General features: G+C 43.0%; 1 protein-coding gene across 22 annotated transcripts in view; it reads right to left on the bottom strand.

Annotated features, from left to right (window-relative positions):
* Positions 1-20,118, bottom strand: part of KALRN (kalirin RhoGEF kinase) — a 647,217-nt gene that overhangs the window by 465,128 nt on the left and 161,971 nt on the right. The window contains exon 1 of one of the 22 annotated variants that reach the window (XM_073894544.1): positions 11,356-11,398. The exons of the other annotated variants lie outside the window; for them this stretch is intronic. Coding sequence (XP_073750645.1) covers positions 11,356-11,383 — 28 coding nt within the window. The 5' untranslated portion in view covers positions 11,384-11,398. Of the gene's footprint in view, positions 1-11,355; positions 11,399-20,118 lie in introns of those variants that run through there. 22 annotated transcript variants of the gene reach the window in all.

The following is a 20,118-nucleotide window of genomic DNA, read 5'->3' as shown; positions in this document are numbered from 1 at the left end:
ACATATATGTTCAGTCAGAGTTCCAGTCACTATGGGTACAATGATAAAAAATGTAGCATTCCTGACTCTAAGGGACTTTTAGTCTAGGGGGTGAATCAGGCACATCAACATGTAATTTTAATATCATATAAGAAATGCAATGATAGAGGTACATGTGAGAGACAAATATTCAGAAAATACCAAAGGGATAATAAAACTCAAGCTCTAAGACATTGTCTAAAAACTGAAAAAGCTGTATCTAGAGAAGAGGCAAAGGGTTATGGAAACCTCAGCAAGGTTCTAGACCAGACAGGATAGTGGTGAGAACCAAGGTCTCTCCGGTGGGTTTAGGGGAACAGGGAGAAGAGCTAAGGCATGTGTTTTTTCTCCCATGACCCAGACCCTCTCCAGAATAACAGAAAGATGAGTTAATGTTTGCCAGAGATAAGCAACAAAGTGCTCCCCGTAAACCTAGCATAACCAGGAGCCAGCATAAGCTAGGAAAGGGCCAGTTTTGAGAGAGTCTGAATTGTGATGCCTGCTATTTCTTTAGAAAGAAGCATAACAATATCAAGTGCTACATAGGAAACCAGAGTAATCCAAATATTTCACAAAGCTAGAATCCTTCTCCAGAATTATAGAAAACAACAAGAAGCTGGTGGGGGGGGGGGAGACACTGCCTGCAAAGAGTTGCCTAGGTAATTCTCAACTCCGCTTACCAGAGGACATACTAAGCCACACATTCCAGCAGCATCTAGGTGCTTTGGTTTACTAGTAAACCAAAGCAACCTTCCTAACCCTGCCTCAAAAATGTGTGTGGTTGGGGAGGGCCATAAACCTCATGAAACTGCATGCAAATTATTGCATATATGTCCATGAGTACCCATTTTTCCAAGAAAAGAATCTGTGTAATTCCAGTTTTCACCAGATTTTCAAAAGGGGTCAATGGCTCCCTAAGTGGCTGAGAACCATTTGTCTAAAGCAAGGTCAAAAAGAGACCTTACAATCTCTTGAATTCTAACCACTGCATCCTATCATCCAGCATCTGCCTTACTCATGGTCCGCTTTCTAACACTCATGGATTAGATGGAACCCTGTGCTTGGGCTGGCAGAAAAATTAACTGAAAAGACATGATTTAGATTCCTTAGCTTGAATATAAGGAAGCTGAGGCAAATGGTAGGAGATGAAGCCTGTGTGCAGGACCCCATGTTCTAAGGATAAGTTTAGTCAGAGGTGGTACTCTCACTATGGTTACTGAGAGCCAGAAGAAGTGAAATTAAATATGAAAGGAGTTTTACAGATGCCTAGGCAGTGTCTTTCCTGGAAGCCTTCCTAATAGAAGATTCCCTGGCCTCTAACCCCTGCTAGTAGAGGGATAACAACTTGACCCAAGTCCCTTCCTGGATCCGTGAGGGGTGTTGGTAAAAGTTAGAGCCACCAGAGGGGGACTACAAACTTGCTTAACAAGATCTCTTGGAGGCTGGATCATGGTGGGAGAAGAAGGGGGTTCTCAAGTGTTCCAAGGTAGGGAGCCCCAGCAGAGATGCCTGGCCACTATTTGCTCAACAAGCCATTTTTTGCATGAGAGGGTAAGCTCTCCCATGGCAGGCACATCCCGAGAGGCAGCTCACAGCCCTGAGTAAAGCCCAGGCTCTGCATTCAGAAAGAAATAAGTTTGACTCCCAATACCAGGTCTCATTAGCTATGTGCCCTTGGATAACTTACTTAACCTCCCTGGGTCTCTGTTTCCTCATCAGAGATAAGGGGAAAAAATGGGGAAAAAAACCCTACTTCACAGGCTGTGGTGATAAATAAAAGACAAAATCTTTATGAAGGGACCAGACACCTAACTCACGGCTAAGTAAACATAACACTCCTTCCTTCTTCCCTGTTCATGTTGGAAGACTTAACATGTGGCTTAGTACATAGCATAAGTGTATTTATAAGTGTTGATTATGTCAATAAACAAATGGTGAGTGCACAAGTTGAATAAAGTAAATTCAGAAAATGGCAGCTGAAAAATGCCTCCTCACCTTCCCACTACATATTTGTAAGCCATGATGGTCACACTCATCTGTGTGCTTCCTCTGAATTTTTATTTTTTTCTCACCCCTACCCAATCTGAGCTGTTTGGCAAGCACTCCAACCACTCCTGCTCCCCTAGCCAGTTTCCTCAGATGCAAAGGAAACTCTCCTGTGCTCAAAAGAAGACCAGCTGCTGATTGAGTTCAACGAGTACTTACCCCTTTCATTTATGTCCAGAGGGCTATGGTCATGGGCACCCCACTCTGATTTCTATGTGTTGGAGCCTATAGCTGGCCAAACTTATTCTTTCTCCTCCAGCACCTCTCCTCCACTGTCTTTATGAGGCTGGGCTCCAGACAAAAGTATATGGGTCCAGGTGGCATTTTTTTTAAAGATTTTATTTATTTATTCATGAGAGACAGAGAGAGAGAGAGAAGCAGAGGGAGAAGCAGGCTCCCCACTGAGCAGGGAGCCCGATGCGGGACTCGATCCCAGGACCCCAGGATCATGACCTGAGCCGACGGCAGACACTTAACCATCTGAGCCACCCAGGTGCCCCCCAGGTGGCATTTCTGAGAAGTGCCTCTACCACAAATGCATGCCAACGGCAGGGTCAGTGTCTAAGATGAAGCAGGCCTAATATCTACCCACAGGTGAAACCTTCAGAGCCCCATAAGGAATCCCAGCTGCCTGCAGGGAAAAAGAGTAAGAGGCCCAAAGAGAATCCATGATTGGTTGGCCTTGAGCTGTCAGGCCATCACGAATGGGGAGTTCACAGAGGAAGAAAAGCTAGAGGTTGCAGAGCTGGGTGTGGAAGTACAGGGGAGTGGCAAATACAAACCCAGGTGAGCCAGACCTTCAAATCCACCTGCTAAGTAGAATAAATGATCCAAGATGCTAAAAGTCTCTATTCCATGTTCTCTGGAACTATTTTCTTCATCAATTCTCTAACACTTTGAATTCTTTCCAGTAATCTGAGCAGAATACCTCTAGGAGGCTGGGAAACCTGGTCCTCTTTGTTCTTTTCCAGCTCCTTTTAGAAGGCGAGCCCTTGCCATGACCAGGGAGCCATGAGTTTGTCTTGTCCAGGGATGAATATGCACATGTACACAAATTACATGCTAAAGACTGGAAGAATGTTAAGGTGGGGTGTATAGATGCTTATTATGACTTTATACTATTGAAAAAAACACAAAAGCTAAATGTTCAATCAAAGGATTGGTAAAGTAACCAATGGAATATCCACTACATAGAGCCATTAAATATGTCACTGTACAAGAGTATTAAAGCCATGGGAAATTTCACAGTCTATTGTTAAGTAGGAAAAATGGGTTATAAAACAGCATATACAAACTTATCCCAGTTGTAATATACTGGTGTGTGTCTATCCATAAAAACTACATATATACATGTACAGAGTGGTTTTCTCTGGAAAATGGGATCATGGCTGATATTGTTAATTTTAATGCTTCTTTAATGTTTTTTGCGGCCCAATTTTATTTATTTTTGAAATAATTCAAGAAGAGCAAATTCCCTCCTTTGTGTATTAATCTTTCATATATAGGATCTTTGTATAATATTCATGCACTTAGAAAGTTTAATAATTAGGTTGTGGTCATGATACCATCTGCAAACAGCATTTTAAAATTGAACTTATTTAAAGTTCAGGGTAACCATGTTCTACAGCTGTTCACTCTATGATGTGATTCCATGACAAATAAAAAAATGGCCTCCATTCATCACAGATAAAGCTGTCTTACAACTAAAAGAACAATGTCCAAATAAGCTGTAAAAAGAAAATTAATTTTTCGTTAAATGTCATTCAAAGATTTGCCATGCATGCAAATAGAGTTTATCTCAGGAATGCAAGACATTAAAGAAGATTCAAGTGAAATTAAATGCAAATAAAATCAACATGTTTTTGGATTTAAAAAGCTAAATATTATAGCAGGTATCTGTTGAACGAATCTCTAAGTACCTATTATGTGCCAAAGGGGTTTTCAACTAGACTTCCATTTGGAGGAATAAATGGATGAAAGTAATTAAACATTTTTTGAGAAAAAAAGATGAATAATGGGTTTGGCTTGCCCTCCTAGATATTAAAATATACTTTTTAAAACTACATTTTTAAAAGGTGGGACAGACATAAGAATTGACATACAAATTAATGGAGCCTGATTCATAGACTTAATACAGATCTGGCATATTTAAGAACTTAATATATGATAAGGAAAGAAACTAAAGTGATGAGAAAAAGACAAATTATTCAAAAATGGCCCTGGAAAAGTGGACTATTTGGGGGAAAATAGGTTAATCCTCACAACTTCATACCAGACACCAAAATAAATTTTAGACAGATTAGAAGCACAAATCTTAAAAATGACATATAAAAAGTACTTTAAGAGGAAACATGGGTGAGTAAATTTGACTGATCCCTGAATGAGAAAAGAGTTCTCTGGGCATAAAAACATTCAAATAAATCAGAAAGGAAAATATTGATGATTTTGTCTATGGAAAATTTTACACCATACATCAGAGTATAAACAAGATTTAGAATGTAAATGACAAGCTGGGGAACATATTTACAACAAATCTAACAGAGAAAGGATTAATACTATTCCCTATTTGAAAAACGGGCAAAAGAATATAAATAGACATTTCAAAAAAGAAGGAGAAATGGCTAACAAACATAAGAAAAAGCAGTCAGCCTAATTAGTAATCAAGGAAATGCAAACCAAACGAGATGTTTTAAAATCCATTAAATCTGCAAAGATTTTGAAAAGGCAATAATCCTCAATGCTGGCAAGAGTCCAGTGTTAGCCCTCCCTGCCCATAGTTCTGCTAGTGCAACCTTTCCAGAAAGCAATTTGGCAATATGAATCATGAATAATAACCAATGACCTAGTAATTCCCCTTCTGGATGTCTGTCCTGAGGAACTGAGGAAAACTGAGGACAAATATTTGAGGACAAGGAGTTTCAAGCACTTTTTATTGCGGTCCCAAACTGCAAACAATCTAAATGTCCAACAGAAAGGGATGTTAGACAATCTTGAAATAGCTATAAATAGCTTGAGTAATTTATAATTTCACAGAAGAATGCTCAAAATCTGTAAAGTAAAAATTAGGATACTAATGATACATGTACTATATATGCTAGGTTGAATCATATGAAATTTAAGACATAACTGTTTTTTTAACCTTCAGAAATAGCAATTTGGTATGTTCCCAAATATGGATATAATGTATTTCTGGGTTTGGGGATTATGGGGATATTTCATTTTCCTCTTTATACTTTTCTATAGTTTTTAAACTTTCTACAATGAATATGTATTAAAACGTTAAAGTTGTATAATTACATGAAGATCATACAAAGAACACCCCAAACTCAAATCTATATTAAATCACCTCTCTGCTTTCTCTTGCCTAGAGTTTGCAGTCCTCTGCCTCTTTGATCTTTTTTATCTCCATGCTCTTCATCTTTGTCTCTCCTTTGATTTATTTGCATATTCTATATGTCTTAAATTTTATATTATTTTTAGTCAAGCATTTTCTGCTTCATACCATATGGCCTGAAGAGTACTCCCACTATAGATGTATTCATATTAAAATGCAAGGATGGGTAGAGGACAGTTTAGATCATGAGGCTATTTAAATTTTAATTAAATAAAATTTAAAATTCAGTTCCTCAGTCACAGTGGTCATACTTAAAGTAGTTAACAGTTATCACATTAGAGAATGCACATAGAGAACACTTCCATCATTGCAGAAAAATTCTATTGACAGTGCCAGGCATTTAGATGGATAGATATCCTACAAATGGTTAAGTTCACTGGGTACAGGGTCTGTGTCAAGAGCTCTCTTGGCATGTACTGGGAATGTTCTCCATACCCTATAACCAATGACTGAATGAGTTAAAAAGAGCCCATGATACCGCCAGTGAGGGGCTCAGCCAGCAAGGACCCAGGGTCCATAAACATAGATCTGCCATCCAGGAAAGCCAAAGAGATGGTCATCCTTGGTTTAAGCACATAAGCCTAGGGAAAAAACAAGTGACTTCCTCTCCTCCTCTTTTTTGCAAAAAGTATGACTGTTAACTTTTGAAACTTGATCTAATTTTCCAATAGGAACCAAAGCTTTCAATTACTAACTGACCAGGCCCTCTGGATATTTTCAACACCTGAAGTTCTAACTATATACAAGACAAAGAAAAGAACTACAGTGGGTTCCATTGACTCAGTTAAGAGGATACAATTAATGCTTAGAGCTAATAAAATACTCGATGAACATTTTTTTAATTTTTTATTGTTATGTTAATCACCATATATTACATCATTAGTTTTTGATGCAGTGTTCCATGATTCATTGTTTGTTCATAACACCCAGTGCTCCATGCAGAACGTGCCCTCCTCAATACCCATCACCAGGCTAACCCATCCCCCCACCCCCCTACCCTCTAGAACCCTCAGTTTGTTTTTCAGAGTCCATCATTTCTCATGGTTCGTCTCCCCCACTGACATACTCCCCTTTTCTTCCTCTCCTGTTATCTTCTTCTTTTCCTTTTTTCTTAAAATATGTTGCGTTATTTGTTTCAGAAGTACAGATCTGTGATTCAACAGTCTTGCACAATTCACAGCGCTCACCGTAGCACATACCCTCCCCAATGTCTATCACCCAGCCATCCCATCCCTCCCACCCCCAACCACTCCAGTAACACTCAGTTTGTTTCCTGAGATTAAGAATTCCTCATATCAGTGAGGTCATGTGATACATGTCTTTCTCTGATTGACTTATTTCACTCAGCATAACACCCTCCAGTTCCATCCACGTCGTTGCAAATGGCAAGATCTCATTCCTTTTGATGGCTGCATAATACTCCATTGTGTATATATACCACATCTTCTTTATCCATTCATCTGTCGATGGGCATCTTGGCTCTTTCCACAGTTTGGCTATTGTGGACATTGCTGCTATAAACATTGGGGTACACGTACCCCTTCGGGTGAGACATTTTTCTCATAACAATAAAGTTCTTTCTTGCTCTGGAATGCCCTAGCCCCATTTTCTACGTGGAGGTTTTGTCAATGTCCAATACACACAAAAAAGTTTCACTGTTCCTCAGTTTTCCCATTTGCAGAATGTAAGTAACACCAATTTCATTAGGTTATTGTGAGAATGAACTGAGATTATGTCCATACCTTTTGACTAACAGATGGCAGGTATCCAGTAAGTGCTAGGAGATTGAGTGAATGAGTGAATTAATGAAGTGTCTGGACTATGTGACTGACCTGTCACTGGACTCAGCTGTACAGTCCTGGAAGCAGAAACCATTCACAATTCAAGACACTACCATCCTCATGCTGTCAGCTTCTAAAATTGTAGACACAATAACAGAAGAAATAAGCTACCTCCAGAGAGCATGCCTTGCAAATTCAGACTACTGCAAAGGTAAGAACATTATAGTTCCCATGGAAAATAATCTTCCCTCCAACTCTAAAAGTATCTGATTCTGTGTTTGTGCAAATGGCAAGAGTCGTCAACGATCTAATCATTCCAGCTTTGGGGCTCCATGCCTAAAATCCTTATATCAAAATCCGTATGTAGACTTGGAAGTATTTACCATCCAACAGGGGCCCATGTGTGTTAAGAGTGACAGAGTCATAGTTCTGGTATTGTTCAAGGCTAATACTGTTCCTGACCTGGGAAAGAATACTACACTAGAAATCTAAAGACCTGACTCTCTCCTTGTACTTTTTCAAAGTCTCTTCCACGTTCTGGCCTTCATTTTCAATACCAGTAAAATGAATGAGTCAGACAAGACGATGATTGAGTCTGTGCCCTCCCTGGCTGTTCCATTCCCTAATTCTACTGCAAGAAGTTAGAGAAGGGGGCAACTCAGAAAGAAATTGAGAACCTCAGGGGTGAGAATCATGCTGGGGAGATACCATATTTAATTAATGTAAAATGCATCATGAGTTTATGTACCATTGAGAAAGAAAAAACCGTTGCAATTAAACTACTATACAACATAAACTAGAAGATGCAGCCTGATTTCAGAGATGTGGGGAGGAAAATGGCATTTTAGAATCAATGGAATACAGGAACTAACAGGGCACTTGTTACATTCTAGGCATGGAGCTAAGTGTTGTATACATATTATTTCATTTAACTCTAAAACAAGCCTGTGACATAGAAATGTGTGAAAGATCAGCATTTTACAAAGGAAAAAAGTGAGGTCCAAAGGGTTTACAAAATTTGCTTAAGGTCATCTAACTAGTCTATAGAAGAGGTGAGATTTGAACCTACAATGATTTCACTCCAAACTCTGTCTTCTTAATCCTTTACCCTTTGAAGAAAGGCTGGAGCATTTCACACAAAGTGAAAATGAGTTGTCTGATAGAGATAGGGCTAAAACTGTCAACATCCATTAATAGAACTTATTAGGATAAAATACTTAGGACTGGAAGGAACCTTAGAAATAATATAATATAAGCACATATTCTACAGACAAACTAAAAAGCCCAGAGGTGCTATGTCATTTGCCCAATGTTACACACCCAGTTGTGCAAAAGCTAGGATTCTAGAATTTGCCCAGTAATAAGATCAAGCTCACAAGTCTATAGTTTCCTGAATCTGCCCATTCCTATCTTCTCAAGTTCAGGGCATTTTCCCATCTCCAGCCAATGATTTCTTAGTGATTTTCCTGTGATCACATAGGCAAGTTCCTTCAGTATTCCAGAAGGCAGTTCCCTCTGGCCTGAGCTACAAAGCCATTCCCAAAGCAGTATGGGGAGGTAGGCAGAACAGCTGGGCTGGGTTCTAACCCTCTCTTAGTTCTAGGATCCCAGAATGCTTGATTTCTCAGTGCCTTGTGAATTCATATGTAACATGAGCCTAATACCACCAACCTCACACAGAGACAATATATATAAAGTCTTGGTGGCACATAGCAGGTACACAATCCATGGTAGTTATTATGGCTGTGATGGTCGAAGTAGCTCGGTGCTTTGTTGACACCTCACCTTTGTTGACCATCAGTTCATGTATGATAATCTGTTTTGCATTTTCTGACTTGAAGCACGTTCCCTTAGCTGGAAACAGCAGCAACTGGACAGCATGCCTGTATGTTTGTCTTCATCTCCCTTTACAATAGAACAGCTTCTCCCAGCAGAAGGGCAAAACCCTCCTCTACCATTACTATTCACAAGTTTGCCTCCTGTGTCTTTAATCCAGTTCCCTGACCTTCCTTTAAATTTTTGTATAAGGCCTTTACAAATCAAGCTTCTTGAAGAAGCCCCTTTCCTTTTATGATTCATCCTATTTGTCTTAAAGTGAAGGCCAACCCCTCTCCAAAGTGCAGGCAGCCCTCAAAATTTCACAGCCACTTGAAGCTCAAGGTCAAGTCAATTTATGTTCAATCTTCCAACCATTGCAGGTTGACTACCAGTATAGAAAAAAAGCTCCTTCCTACCTTTATAGAGATCTTTATGCTTCTAGTTACACACATGCTAGAAGACAATGTGTGATAATTATGTTGCAGGCTGCCTGGAGAAAGGATGGGCCCTCAAGCTGGGAAGTGGAAAATGCCAAAGAAGCTGAGTAGCCAGGATGTGGGCTGACTTAATAGACCTACTTTCCATTTTAAAGACACCTAAATGGGGGGAAGGCATGTGCCCAGCCCCAGAGTTAACCACCCAAAAAAGCCCAGCTGCTGTAAGCAGCAGGCATGACCAATTCACCACCACCCCCCTGGTGATAGCTTACTTCACAAAACACAGGCTTTGTAAATCACGCATCACAAGAGCCCAAATTTCAGCTCCTACCCTGCCTGGCTGTTGTTTTGTTCTTGCTGCTTTTATGGAACTTTAAGGTAGATGTTTGCTGCCATGATTAAAGGTTACTACCTAGGTACAGGCTTCCTAGGTGTCTTAACACATCTTATGTTGATTAATTCTCACAACTACCCAGTGGGGTATATATTAGTTTCCACATTTTGTGGGTGAAAACTAAGGATTAGAGAAATCAAGTAATTTACCCAAAGTTGCAGAGCTAGGAAAGGATGAAGACAGAATATGAACTCAGGTCCATCTGTCTCATTCCAAAGCCTGTGCACAAAACCATGTGGATCTGTCTCATCTAGTTCCTGAGTCAAGGCACATCCAGAGCTTCAATCCCTATAGGACTGGGATCTAGCCATGTTTGGTACGGCCCCAGACACAGAATTCGATATGTCTGGGATGAGCCTCTAGGCCCTAAGTTTCTATGGAGTCACAGGGTAGCCAGACTTGCTGAGTGCCTCAGTTTCCGGCTGAGCACTACTATTAGTACCTTGCTACTAGCATTGTTCTCTGAAACCCCACCTGACCAGTTAGGGCCTCACTCATCCCTTGCTGTGCCCCTCTCCTGGCACTCCCTGGGGGAGGGAAGTAGGTCTGAATCCCTGTACCCCTAAGTCACTGTCTGGGGGCCTGCCAGGAATGGATGGATGGCCTCATAGTATAGGACCACAGACTCACCTGACCTTGCATGCCTCCTACCACTTGTGAACTCTGGGACACCTCCCTCCCAGGACAGCCCGATTCTCCCTCCCCCACCTTCAATGGTGGTGCTGGTCTGAAGGAATCTTGCTTTTGTGATGCTCCATTGGATCCTAAGTATTTCACTGCTGACTATTTGCCTCTTCCAGGCCAGCCCAGCAATCCCTGTGTTCTCAGCCAGACATTCTGCCAACCCTTTCAAAAGTGCCACTGCCAATCTTGTTTTAAGGTACAAACTCAGTTTTCTTCATATAAGCAAGTGACTAAAACAACCCATAGACTGTCTGAAGCATTTCAGACAACAACTACAATTGGCTAAATTAAAATGAAAAGACCCATGAAACTCCCCACCCCACTGACTGTTAATGACGTGGTGATTATAAACACGGCAGCAAATATTATTACCAACTTCAAGCGTTAACTTGAAACCAGCTAGTATAGTCAGCAAAACGTGCCAGTCCTGGAAAGTTTGGCGAGCTCACGTAACACAGTAAGTCCAACAGGTGCACATCTAACCTAGATGAAATCTCTGACTGTGGAAATGCAGTTGCTCTTCTCAAATTGTCACACTACCTAGAACACCCTAGGGACTAAGCACAAGAAGTCTTCTGTGGTGACCCAGATTGGCCTAGATACATGGTGGCAATTGTTTCTACCAAGCCATGTAAGGATGGGTTGGAGACTGGCCTGGGGCTCACCAAGCCCATTCCTTCTTGTGAAGGACACAACTCTGACATTTTCTAGCCTCCCTTACAGTTAGGAGCAGCCATGTGACTGAGCTCCAGCCAATGGAGGGTAGGCAGAAGTGTTATATACCATTCCCAGGACTGGCCCATGAAATCATCCTACACTCTCTCCCATCCTGTAAAGGCTGGATGCAGAGGTTCCAGGAAAGGACTCCAGGGGATGGCAGAGTCACTCAATGGAAGGAGCGTGGGTCCTGGGTTTTTATCCAACTGGGAACATCTATCGTGGACTGCAATGTGACCAAGAAATAGCTTCTATTACGTTACCCCTGATAACTGCGGGTTATTACAGTAGTCAACCTATGCAGACCAATTAGCAGAGAACACTGACATGGTTGACATAATTTTGGAAAAACACCAGTGTGGTAAACTGTGGAGACTGAAGAAATCACTTTCTATCCCCATTCCAAAGTTTTCTGTCCAATGTTACTATGTTCTGTAAAGGGTGGATATGGTCTCTTTTTAAAGAAACAAGAATATGGGCGCCTGGGTGGCTCAGTTGTTTAAGCGACTGCCTTCGGCTTGGGTCATGATCTCAGGGTCCTGGGATTGAGCCCCATGTCGCCTGCTTCTCCCTCTCCCTCTGCTGCTCCCCCTGCCTGTGCTCTCCTGCTCTGTCAAATAAATGAATAAAATCTTAAAAAAAAAAAAAAAAGAATATGTTAGTGATCTGGGTAGAAAAACTGAGGAACTTTAAAGAGGAGAACAATAAGGGCACTTAGGTGGCTCAGTCAGTTAAGCATCTACCTTTTGGCTCAGGTCATGATCTCCGGGTCTTGGGATCGAGCCCCACATCGGGCTCCCTGCTCAGTGGGGAGCCTGCTTCTCCCTCTGACCCTCTCCCTGCTTGTGCACTCTCTCTCTCACTTGTTCACTCTCTCTCCCAAATAAATAAATAAAATCTTTAAAAAAAAATAAAGAGGAGAACAATAAACACTGGAAAAGGGAAAGTTGGGAGGACTTAGCTATAAGCAACCAGTAGTCACCCAGCTCTCTACTCTTCTCTCTAAAAGAACCCACCCGTGCCTCTGACAAACACATGTGAAAGTACCAGGTGAACCTTAGAGAGCAGGATGAACACAAGTTACTACTATCATTCTGCTTCCATATCTAAATCCTTGGCCTGGTCTCTCACCCAGCCTAGCTCCACTTGCATCACCAGCCACCAACAGTTGTTTCCATTTAGATGGCACCCAACTCCCAAATCTCCCAAGTTCTCAACTTTATGTCTCCATCACGCTGGAGAGTGTGATAATCATTTTCTTCACACCTAACATATGCCAGACCCATATATAACAATTGTAATTATATACTATTATATATGTATATGATAATTATAGTAATTACCTCACTAAGTCCTCTCATATTCTTTCTTGAGATAGATATCATTTCTGTATCTATCTCTATACCTATTTATCTCTATCTCTATCTCTCTTTATATATAGTAGGCTCCAGCACACCTCCAGGATCTATCTCTATATATAGGAGATATATCTATATATATCTGTATATATATAGAGAGAGAGATGCAGATAGAAGAAGATAGAGAGAGACATTATTTCCGCAAATGTGGAAACCGAAACTCATAGAAGTCAAATGATTTGCCCAAGGTCACACACCTGGTAACTAGGACTATCAGGATGATTTTCATCTATGGAAACAAAATAACTGGTGAGAAAGCTCCCTTAAACGGCTATTTACACCTGGAGGTCTGCTGGAGCCTGCTGTTCTGGCTCCCGAGGGCCAATTGTAATTTTCAGGATTTTTGCCAACTGGTTGTTAAATAGGTTGGTAGCTTGAAAAATCTGCCACAGTTAGGAGTATTTGCACAATGGAAATCAGCAAATGCTATAAATGCTACAATCAGAGCTTTCATTCCCCCTTGGAAACATTTCCCAGCACATCATACTTTTCTATTTTGTTTTTAGGGAGGGAGGAGGAGGAGAAAGAGAGAGAGAGAGAGAGAGAGAGAGAGAGAACCTTAAGCAGGCTCCACGCCCAGCACAGAGCCTGACACCAGGCTTGATCTCACAACCCTGAGATCATGACCTGAGACGAAATCAAGAGCTGGCTGCTTAACCGACCGAGTCACCCAGGTGCCCCAAACTATACCTTTCTATTTGGAGCAATGTGGCAAGGCAATACTGTTGCTTTGTTGAGATTTCAGGAATAAGAAGTAGAAAGAAATAGGCCCAGATTGTAGACTTGACAAAAATTTACAAAAGTAAAGGTAAATGTTACAAAGACATAAAGAATGAGGCAGAAATATGTATCCCTTAACATGGCTCAAGCTTCTGACAGTTCCATAAAGAGCTCTCCTAAGAAGCTGGTAAGGAACAATTAGGAAGAATGACTCTAGTTGTAGGTGGGGAAGCAGTTAGATTCTGGGGCTATGTGGAGAACCACTGTGAAAAGAAAGATCGTAGAGGTTTAGTTTTAAACTAAGGAATGAGGGAGGCATCACAAGCCTCTTGTGGTAAATTCTGAAACAGTGACTTTTTCTTAATGAACATGAAATTAGCACGTTGATGCAGTAGCACAGATAATCCACAGCAGAAAATAAAATTGCATGATACATTCCAAAGCTAAAGGTAAATGATTGGAATATCATCTTTGATCAACCTCACACGACGTACCCTCTGCAATCAAAGTGCATCTTAATTAGCTACCCAGTATTTGGGGAAAGGAGCATAGAAGCTTATGGAGTATTTAGGGGCAGTCAGCCTGCATTCACTTTTTTCTTTTTCAGTAAACATGCCACATGTGGGAAATAATCTCCATCTAAAAAATAAAGAAAGTATGTTTTTCTTTGGGGCCTAGAGCAGTTGTTCTAAACATGGCTAATCATCAGATTTGGTTGAGAAAAAATTTTTTTAAATACAGACTCTGGCATCTATATTTAAATTTAGACTCAGTGAGTCTAAGAAACTGTATGTTTGCCAGACCTGAACTGAAAAGATTCATAAAGGCATAACAGCAAAACAATAATTATGACGGTTAAAGGATCCTAAGAAGAAACATAATTGAGGTTGGCCAACAGACCCAAGAACAGCCAGGGAAGGGAAAAGCAGTTCAGACAGAGGGTCTGAAGGGCGTTCCAGGTTTTGGAGAGGTTACACTAGGATCCAACGGGACCCTGAGTGTAAGGAAGGAAGACTAATTGCCACTTGTTAACTATGTTTGGAGGGCAAGTAACAACATCTCTAAGCTTCAGAATCCTCATCTATAAAATGGGGAGACTCACAGCTACATTGCTAGGCTGTTGGAGAATGGGAAGCACCTGTTACAGTCCCTGGCACAGAGGAGGTCACTGTCAGGTGCTACCCCATTACTCTTTTCCCTTTTGCACCTTTTGGGAACATAACCCCATGCTAAAGCATATAAAGCTACCGAAGCTGCTGCCTGGGTCCCTCCACCCTCCCTCCTCCCGCAGCGGACGGGATTCACAGCAGTCTTCAATGGACAGCAGAGGAGGCTAAGCACTGCACCCGAGGTCAGAAAGCAAGAGAGTAGCTTTCACTTGGCTCTGCCCTCAACTTGCTACATGACCTTGAACAAGCCTCCTGTTTCCCTTGGTCTTAATTTCTAGCCCTGACAAATGGGCCACAATCAAACAGACCCTGTCTCAGCCAGAAGCTCTAATGAAGAGCCCAGGAGAATGGGTTAATGTGAAGGCTCACACAGCTCAGGGATAACGAGCCAGCCTGTCACTGTCCCCAGGAGCTTTCCCTCCCCGGTCAGGAAGATTGTTGGCACCCCCAAACTGCTGCACTGAGCTTCAGCTAATTGGAGGCTTGATGACAGATGACACCAAGTTTCTGGGAAACAAAATGATCTCTCCAGCCCCAGAACTCTGCAGTGAGGAGGGAGGATGGGGAACTTCCCTGGAGTAATTCAACCAAGGTTCCAGGGGGCAGCATATAAAACATTAATGAAACTCAAGCTACCACCAGAACATGTCAGGGAGTAAAGGAAACAAGCAAGGCTAAGCAAGAGTGGAGAGTGCTGCTGGCCCAGTCTGCCAGCTGGCACAACACACCGGAAATGAGACGTGGCCAGCCAGACAAGCCGTGGAAGACCACAGCAGCACCGAGAGCTCCAGAGCTGGGGAGACTCTGGAAGATTCTCAGGGATTAAGGGAACAGCACTCTGTTCTCTACCAGCGAGGAAAGGAGGTGTGTTTTGAAGAAAAGGTGACGGAGCAAAATTACTGAGGAAGGACTCCAGTTGCATTTGTTCCAAGAGATAATCACAATAGAGGCAAACAAATGCCCCAAGAGGAGGAGGCAGGCTGGTGAAGAGGGGAGGGTAGACGGGCCCATAAAAATGTAGCCTGAAAGACAGGTAAAGGAAAAGAAAATCAAGAGGAGGAGGGAGGGTTCAAAGAAAATGAATTCAAACTCTCATTAAAGGAGTAGGCTAGAGCAGTTGCCACTTCACACAAAGAGAGAAAATTCTAGATCTTTAGGCTGACTTTTTTCTAATTTAGATTTTCTAAATCACCTCCATGTAAATGAAGCCCACCAAGTACATGAGGTTCCACACTTCCAACCGGAGCCAGCTCTGAAGACTTTGTTTTCCGCTGCGAGTCAAGGTGGGTGGGAGCTGGGAGCAGGTGAGAAGGATAGGATGTGGCAAGAAGGGCTCACCTGGCCCTCGCCTGCTGGTCGCATGAGGCTCACTGCCTGCAGCTCCAGATCACAGCTCCAAGGCCCAAGTCCAAGAATAGAGCCCAGGTAGATGCCACTTCTTCCCAAGATGGGAGCCACATCCTTGGAGCAACTCCCTTGGTTGCATTTATGGATTTAATTCATACCAAATTAATTAACACGTCCTTAAAAGTTATACATTCTCAAAAAGTAAACATTCCCAAGTCCATCACTTGTTTAGGTTCAGTGTCTTCCATCAGACCCAGAGCTCCCAAGGGCAGCTCTACACTTCGCCCTTCCCATCAGGAGTTTTGGGGGGATGGAAATCACACACAGCAACCTGTACAGACCTCAGCAGAGCGTCCATACACCAGAACTTTGTAAATGCTTTTTGATGGGAATAGCATTTTAAATCCCTGTTTTCCCCAAGGATTCTTCTCCAGGAAGAGAAAAGTTCCAAAAACTAACAATATCTGTTAAAAAAGAAAACATACACAAGGCTCCAATCTTCTGTGGGGACTGCCAAGACGCTGGAGTGACCAGGACCTCAGTCAGCCGGAGTCAAGGAAAGCCATTGTTCTTCCTGCTATGAAGGATGGCCTCCACCACACAATGTCTCCACCACCCTCTGAGCCTAAGTTCAGCTGGGACTTCCCAGACCTCACAATCCTGCACTGGTTACAATTGTGTTTGGCTAAGAGTAACAGAAAGCCCTACTCTAAAGGCTTAAGTAACGAAGGTGCTTATTTATCCCAAGCAACAAGAAGTCTGGAGCTAACAGTCCAGGGCTGCCCCAGTGGTGATTATCTTCATCTACTCTCTTTGCACATGGCTTTTGTCTCTTGGTCACAAGATGGCTATAACACCACCCGGCCGCATGTCCTCATTCCAGGGAGGAAGAAGGGTGAAGAGCCAACAGCTTCCTCTTTGGATGGCTTTATCTTTACTTAAGAAGAGAAGACCTTCCCATTGACTTGTGCCTACGTATCATTAACAGTCGGAATTGTGTCACATGGTCTTCCCTCATGGCAAGGGAAGCTAGAAATTCCAGTATGTCACCTTCCACCCTTTATAATAAAAGAAAGCAAAGGGATAAGGTCATTGGAATGGATGTTAAGGACACCGATCTGCAGTATCAGTGCCATACACACAGATTCACAAATCAAAAGGACACTCCGACCCTCCCAAGAAGGATGGTGTGGGATGCCTCTCGATTCTCTGCTCTCTCAAATGTGAAGGGCTGTGAAAAAATATACCCCACACACCCCACACTCAGAAAAGCCTCTTAGGCTCCCAAATGTGTCCCCTCCCATTGAACATACAGAGTTACCCCTCATGTATTCTTTACCATGATAGGCATGGGTACGCCATCCCACTTTCATAGATAAAGAGGAAGAGGCTCAAAGACATTAAGTTACTTACCAAATGTCCCAGGGCTTATAGGTGGTAGAATCAGGTTCTGAACCCAGTGCTTTTTTCATTACCACACAGGTCATTCTCAACACGCTGCGTGCCTGATGTTGCTGTTACTGCTGCAGCCCCCTTTCCTGCTTATGATGACCCTTGCCCATTTCAAGATTTAGATGAATGTAGACAGAGCAGATAGGTCATGGGGAATCTGGCAAATACCATAAAAGGCTGGAAAAGATCAGGAAACTCTCACTCTCACCAATAGAATGTGTCTCGGTAGGATGCTCTCCCAGAGGTCATCAAAAAGAGGTTCTAAAATGGGCACCTGGGTGGCTCAGTTGATTAAGCGACTGCCTTCGGCTCAGGTCATGATCCTGGAGTCCCAGGATCGAGTCCCACATCGGGCTCCCTGCTCAGTAGGGAGTCTGCTTCTCCCTCTGACCCTCTCCCCTCTCATGTTCTCTCTCACTCTCTCTCTAATAAATAAATAAAATCTTAAAAAAAAAGAGGTTCTAAAAAACCAAATCCAAGAATAGAAGATGTCTTCCAGGGATCATCCTTTCCATCCCCCTCACTCTACCATCCTCAAACAGCGAGAATGGATTTTGAAGTTCTTTGGCATATCTATGACTACCTCCCTGCTGCATGTTGCTGTACAGGCTCATCATCACTCAGGCTGGCTGCATTCTCCTCCAGTAGAGCACTTTTATCATGGCATGGAAATCTCCTGGCCACTGTTCTGACTTCCACACAAGACCCTTCATTCCTTAAGGAAAAAGGATGGTGTCTAATTTAATATTGTTTCCCCAGCATCTACACAGTGACTGGCACATGGTAAGTTCTTATTAAAAAATATTCAAATAAATGAATGTAAAACACCAATCCTTCCTATTATAGTCTCTGTACATTTCATTTTGCTCTCTCTAGAGTGGGAAAAGAAAACAGCGGGTCTTTCCTGTGTGCGTCACCCAATCAGAACTCCACAGATCCCAGGGAGGGTATAATTTGGGCCATTCGGCACAAATCCAGAAACCTTTTATGCTGTAAGAGCCCAACAAGGCTGAGGTCTACAGCACTGGAGGTGATCTTGCTGCATTTCTGGGGTGAGTGGGGTGGGTGGGGTGTGTGAGGAGAGGAAAATGGGCTCTGAACTTCTAGCAGGCAAGCTTCTTGGTACAAGAAAAGCAGAGGAGAAGGGAAATGTGAAGAAGCCAAGCCTAGGAGCTGCAAGAGTGAATGCCAGGCATGCACTGGTGTCCACACTCCACCGGGGCCCCCCATGCAGGTTTCCAGTGCCGCGGTCACACAGGCAGCCTGCACTCGGTTTCAGAGTTCCCCTGTCTCTAGCCTTTCCTTAGCTTCCTTAAGTGTGCCCCACAGCCTTGCCTTAGCTGCTGGCGCCTGTCCCACCCTGGCCCCTCTCTCCTTGCACCGACCCATCATACTTCCCACAGTGCATTCCTAGGTCCTTCCCACTGCAGCCCACAGCCACTGTTGATAGAGGAAGAGGATGCAGAAGCCAAAGGAGCCAGCAGCAATTCCGAGCCTCTCTAAAGTCAATGACCCCTTTGAGAATCTGGGGAAAGCCACAGACTTTTGTCCTAGTCAATTACACAGAAACATACCACCACAAAGTTTCTATACAACTACAGGAGCTGGATAGATCACCCGAAAGGCCCACTCACAGACCTACAATAAGAACTCCTGGTCCAGAGGAGGTCATGCACCACTCTCGTTTCAGGGCTGTTCCCTCCCTGGGAGAATCTCAAGAGCTCAATCAGGCCCCTCTCAGCTTGTCCTCCCCATAGGGCACCATTTGGAACCGTGAGAACACAAACTGTCTCTTTGATCCTTCCCACCTCACAAGTTCTTGATGAAAAAACAAAGCAAACAAACAAACCCACTGAGTCCTTAACTGTGTGGCAAGCAGTGGGAAGCCAAAGGACTTGACATACATTTTCTGGAAATCTAATCCTTACAATGAACTTGTGAAGTAGGTATTATCTCATTTCAGAAGAGGAAATCAGGCTTAAAGTAGTCACACAAACAGTGAGTTATGCAGTGCAGAATCAGACCGAGACCTGTCCGGGGCTATTTCTGCTCTTGTTAGCACCACACTCTGGAGATGTCCCCAGGCTAGTTTACCTTCAGGAGTAAGCAAAGGAAGGATCCCCTGGATGTCCAGAACCAACTCCCCCTCCTTCCATGTTGCTCATAGCCTTTGATTCCACAGTTAGAAATCTGGCTAAAGAAGTGACACCTCGTGGTTGTGTGTCTGTTTCTCTGGTTCTATACCAACAGGGTGTTGTTTTGTGGACAGTGCATGGAACCGTCACCCCAATCAGTGAGTGTGAACCAGAAGCGAGGTGAAGGGAACACTCCAGTAGGAAACAGTGGAGACAGCAGAAGGTGGGGGGAGAACAACATGCAGGGGATCATCTCTGAAGATATAATGAGGAAAATTAGCTGGCATATGGAAGTGCCCTTCCTAGATAAACTGTGTAGCAAGAAAAAAAGATAAGAACTTTGCACAACACTGCAGGGGCCCAGGGTCAGGAGAGAGGAGAAGCCTTGCCTCTCAGGTACCTGCTGATGGGCTGGAGCAGGGTGGGGGTTGGAAATGGCATTTCGAATGAATTGCCTTCACACAGTAGCCACGAGAGATGCCGAGGCCAGGATGGAGGGTGAGCCAGGCAGAGAACACCCAGAAAAGACGCCGCCAACAGCTATTAGAGTGCATGGCTAGGAGGGCCAGGGGTGGGGACAAAGCAGAG

This window comes from Callorhinus ursinus, unplaced genomic scaffold, assembly GCF_003265705.2.
Source record: "Callorhinus ursinus isolate GAN/ISIS: 27379988/994484 unplaced genomic scaffold, GSC_fseal_2.0 scaffold1, whole genome shotgun sequence".
Lineage (NCBI taxonomy): Eukaryota > Metazoa > Chordata > Mammalia > Carnivora > Otariidae > Callorhinus > Callorhinus ursinus.
This window is presented reverse-complemented; position numbering and strand designations above follow the sequence as displayed.